This window comes from Trachemys scripta, chromosome 5 (genome assembly GCF_013100865.1).
Source record: "Trachemys scripta elegans isolate TJP31775 chromosome 5, CAS_Tse_1.0, whole genome shotgun sequence".
Taxonomy (NCBI): Eukaryota; Metazoa; Chordata; order Testudines; family Emydidae; genus Trachemys; species Trachemys scripta.
This window is the reverse complement of record NC_048302.1, coordinates 10,595,139-10,599,624: the sequence shown is the minus strand read 5'-3', so window position 1 is coordinate 10,599,624 and position 4,486 is coordinate 10,595,139. Positions and strand designations below refer to the sequence as shown.

At 41.2% G+C, this 4,486-nt stretch overlaps 1 protein-coding gene across 1 annotated transcript; it reads left to right on the top strand.

Annotated features, from left to right (window-relative positions):
• The first annotated feature begins 879 nt into the window (after window positions 1-879).
• Window positions 880-4,370, top strand: LOC117878525 (interleukin-8-like). The gene is made up of 4 exons (XM_034772780.1): window positions 880-1,080; window positions 2,014-2,149; window positions 2,909-2,992; window positions 3,504-4,370. The coding sequence occupies exons 1-4, from the start codon at window positions 1,017-1,019 to the stop codon at window positions 3,532-3,534; spliced, it is 315 nt and encodes a 104-aa protein (XP_034628671.1). The 5' UTR covers window positions 880-1,016; the 3' UTR covers window positions 3,535-4,370.
• The last annotated feature ends 116 nt before the right edge of the window (window positions 4,371-4,486 follow it).

Sequence of the window (4,486 nt, the reverse complement as noted above, 5' to 3'; positions counted from 1 at the left end):
GTCATCCAGGGGCAAATGCTTTCCACTTGCCCACTACTGTCTCGTTCTCTCCATTACACCTCACACTCCTCAGAACTTGGCCCCAGGGTGACGGAGAACAAGTCTGTCCATCTGATAACTGTCCATCATACCAGTAACTTTTAGACAAAGTTTACAAAAAAGGGTAATAGGGTTTTGCTTTTGACCAAGCCCTGAACATACCTTAGTATGCATGAGGAGATCCAACAGACATTGAGGACACTACATAGCACTATTGTGTTAGAGGAAAACTCCTGGTTAGGGTGGGGAGGAAAAAATGCCAGAGAATAAGACTAAGACTATATCCTACAAACAGAGGGTCAAAACTCCTGGCCCCATTGAAGATGGTGTGGAGTTTTCACCTTGATTTCAGTGGGGCCAAGATTTCAGGTGTTTAAAATCAATGTAAGGAGAAAAGTAGGAGCTAACTCCACATTTAGAAAGAAAAATTATAGATATTATAGCTGCGTGTGAGACAGGCCACTGGATTTAAAGCACAGTTCATTTCTACTAACCCTCCCAGCATATCCAATCAAGAAATGGTCAGGGAAAGTCACGAGTTGAATGTCTTCTTAACCAGCCACATGTTAAGATAAAGAATATAAAGGGACAGTCATATTAATAATAAAAGAATAATAATGAGTTATAGAAACCAACCAGTTATACTGAGCTAACTACACGGCGATGTTGTATATCTTTTATATTTAATTCATTCATAAGGAGCTTGATTGAAAGGATAACTAATTTCAGGCTCATCTAGGAAGGGGTTTTGCCCACAGCCATGTGACTCATTTTGCAATAGCGTCTTGCACACTTTGGGAATTTCCTGACACAATCCAAACACGGTGCTGCCTCACACACCCCGGACGGTATATAAGAGGGTTGGGTTACACAGCTCAGACATCAGAAATCTTCCGAGACAACAAGAGAGCTCACTGCTCCTTCCTAGCACGCAGAGCCAGCAGAATCAAGGAGAAAAGCTCGCCTCGCCTCTCATCATGAACGGGAAGTTGGTTGTTGCTGTCTTGGCTCTTTTCCTAACCTACGCAGCGGTGTCAGAAGGTAAGCAAAATCCTTCCTCGGGCTCAACTGACTTTGCTTAGTTATGCATGGAGAGATATTTTAGGCTTATTTTTTAAAAAGTTGAGGTCGTCTTAAAACTTTTTCAAAGGATTTTCATTTGAGAGTAGGGTGACCAGATGTTCTGATTTTATAGGGACAGTCCCAATTTTGGGGTCTTTTTCTTATATAGGCTCCTATTACCCCCCACCCCCTGTCCTGATTTTTCACATTTGCTGTCTGGTCACCCTATCTGAGAGAGCTGTAAATCAGTCACTGCTCTGAAGAGCTGCTGACACCTGGTGGAAAATTTTGAGAAATAGTCTCTTTGCTATAGAAAGTTATGCTTCTGTCTCATTTTCACTATCTGCTTTTCCCCTGGTTCTAAAGACATTTGAGTGAAGGCGGGCTCGTCTGATTACAACGTTCATCTGCGCCTCTTGCTTCTCCCCTGCATGAGGTCATCAACCTGTTTGTGACACCACGTTGTCTCAAACGTAGGAAGATGCAACTTGGAGTGGGGAATAAGCAATAGGAGCACAGAACATGATCAGAGATAGTCCTCAAAACGGATGAAAAGCAAGGGGCAGATCTTATCCTCAGTTACATGATTTTAAATCTAGGCTCATCACCATTGTAACTAGATCAGAATCTGGCCAAGTAAGGGCAGGTTTAAAAAAAGAAAAACTGGTGACTTAGAATTGTCTTTAAAAAAAACCCAAACGTTATTTTGCAGCAGCATCAAGCACTCTCCATACCTTTTCATAATTAAGTTTTAGAGGTGAGGACCAAGGTAACCTTTTAGCCAAGACCCCTGTGAAAAAACCAGAGAGCAAGCCTGTCTGATCAAGCAACAAGCAAAACCAAGCGCTCTGCTTCACATGTATAGATGGCGAGATACTCAGCTAACCCGACACAATTCTTATTCTTTTCCAGGGATGAGTCTGGCAAGGATGGGGAATGAGCTCCGATGCCAGTGCATCACCTTGCATTCCAACTTCATCCGTCCCGGGAACATTCGGGACGTGAAGCTGACCCCGAGCGGACCTCATTGCCAGAACACTGAAATCATGTAAGTAGTTTTGCAAAATTCTACCTGCTGCTAAACTAGGAGGAGACGGCTTTGCATTGTGCTTGTCCGGGAGTTTTCAAAGGGGTGGGGAGCACTAGTAGGCCCACACCACCCAGGGAGACTCCCTAAGAGTGATTTTTATTCTTTCTAAAGACGTTATTTTAGGTATTGCACTTTGCTTTTCATAGCGTCCAGCATCTCTGGGATGGAAATACAAATCCCCATGGGCATTATCTATAGAGTGCTAGAACCTGCATTGGAAGGGCAGGAAAAATTATTAATCCCCAATACAACCTTTCAACCCAATTCCTCCAGTCCTTCTGCAGGCAAGACTCCCACTGAAAATTCTCCGCTGAGTACATAAGTGGTTTCCCTGATGGAGGAATGCAGGATTCAGCCCTTTATGTAAAAAGCAATACCAATGCAGACAAAGACATTTCATATATATACACACATGTACAGAGAGAAAGAGAGATACCAGGCAATATTAAAAAAAATGAAGTCATATATATAGAGAGAGAGAGGGAGGGAGGTTTTGTTTGTTTGTTTTTGCATACCTGGAACATTTTAAAGCAAACAAATGATGTAGGGCCAGATCCTCCGCTAGTATAAATTGATGTAGCTCTCTAGTGAAGTCAATGGAACTATGTCAATTGACACCAGCCGTGCCTGTATTTTAAAAGGTTGAAAGATACCCTGATGAGTCCACAGAGTGCACCAAGTCGATAGATGCCTGACCTTTGTTTTCCTTCTTTGCAGCGCTACTCTTAAGGACGGCAGAGAAGTGTGTTTGGATCCCACTGCTCAATGGGTGAAGATCATCATTAAAGCAATTTTGAACAAGTGAGTCATTCATTCTCAGAACGATTTCATGAAAAATTATTTTAAAAGAATAACTAGATGGTTCCTTAGCACAAGCTGCTTAAGAGTTACCTCTTCTCAGGGCAAAGTAATCTTTCCCAAAACTTGTCTCTCTCAATCCAGTAAATAAATAATCAACATATCCTACCTTAAATGTGGCCTAGTGGTTAGATTATGGAACTAGGTTCTTCCTGTTCCCTGCTGTGCCCCAGACTTCCTGTTTGAGCTTGGGGAAGTCATTGATAATGGCCACATATACTAGGCAGCTGCAACGTCTTCTGGAGACAATTGGACTCACATGTGCTCAGTGCGTCTGAAAAACCAGGGTGGTCCCCCGCCAGATTTTCCTCTGGTGTGAACCAAGAGTAACTATGTCAAAGTTAATGAAGTTTCACTGATATGGTTGAGAGCAGGCTAAGAGTTCTCATGTTCTAACTAGTAATTGTTCCATGAACAGGTTTCTAAACTATTCCTTTTCTCCCCCTCTTTACAGAGCTCAAGCCAATGGTGAGGCAAAACGCTAAGAGAAGCCAAAGAAGAAAAATCACTGATGTTTCCCCTTGAAGGAAACATCTCTGTGAAAATGCCAGTCCATCTGCAAGCAGCCCACCTGCTTCTGTTAACATGTTTTCAGGCAGACTCCAGCTAGCAGTATCTATTTTTTATTTATGTATTTATTTATTGAGGCGCATCATTTTAAGAAGGATATTTATTTAAAAAAAAAAAAGGCTCATTGACCATGGGATATGCCACTTTCTGAAGGTGAAAACACTGGATAGGGAAAAGTGATTTGCTGAGGGAAATGAAAATCCTTTGGAAACCACTTAAGCTGAACAGGGTTGTATGAGTGCAATGCACTTGCAGCACAGCTGTATTTATTCTAAGCCTTGCTCTTCCACTGTGAGAGCAGTAAACTGGCAACAGTTACCCCTCCCCTGCACTGGTATGTTGCATCAACAGCACCATGAGTCATAGCCAGCCTGAGGCTAGCTACTGACTGGGGTTTTGTGGCTTTCCAAAATGAAGCAGCCAAAGTGCTGTCATTTGGGGAGCATTAGTTATTGTGCTATAGCACATCAATGTCTTTATATCTCGCTCGCTATTTAAAAAGTTAATATTTGAGTAGAAAAAAAAACTATTTATTGAAGTGATTTTGATTCTTCTGGATTTTTTCTAATATGCTAATTCCTTATGAAGATAGAATATTTCACATTCCTGCTCTTGTGTGTGTTAGGATTTTGTTATGTTAATTATTTTATTTATTTTGTTCGATGAATGGGAAAAATGTTGAGGCTCATGTTGCAATTTTCTTATTCCTGTGAATGTTGGAATTCCATCAGTTTTACATTAAAATATGCTTTAAAAAATGATGTGTTCTGTTTCTTAGTTGTTGGCACTTGGCTCGATCTTTGTCATCAGAAAAGGTCAGGATATAAAAATATCAAGGTTTAAAAAAAGATCTAGATAAATTCCTGG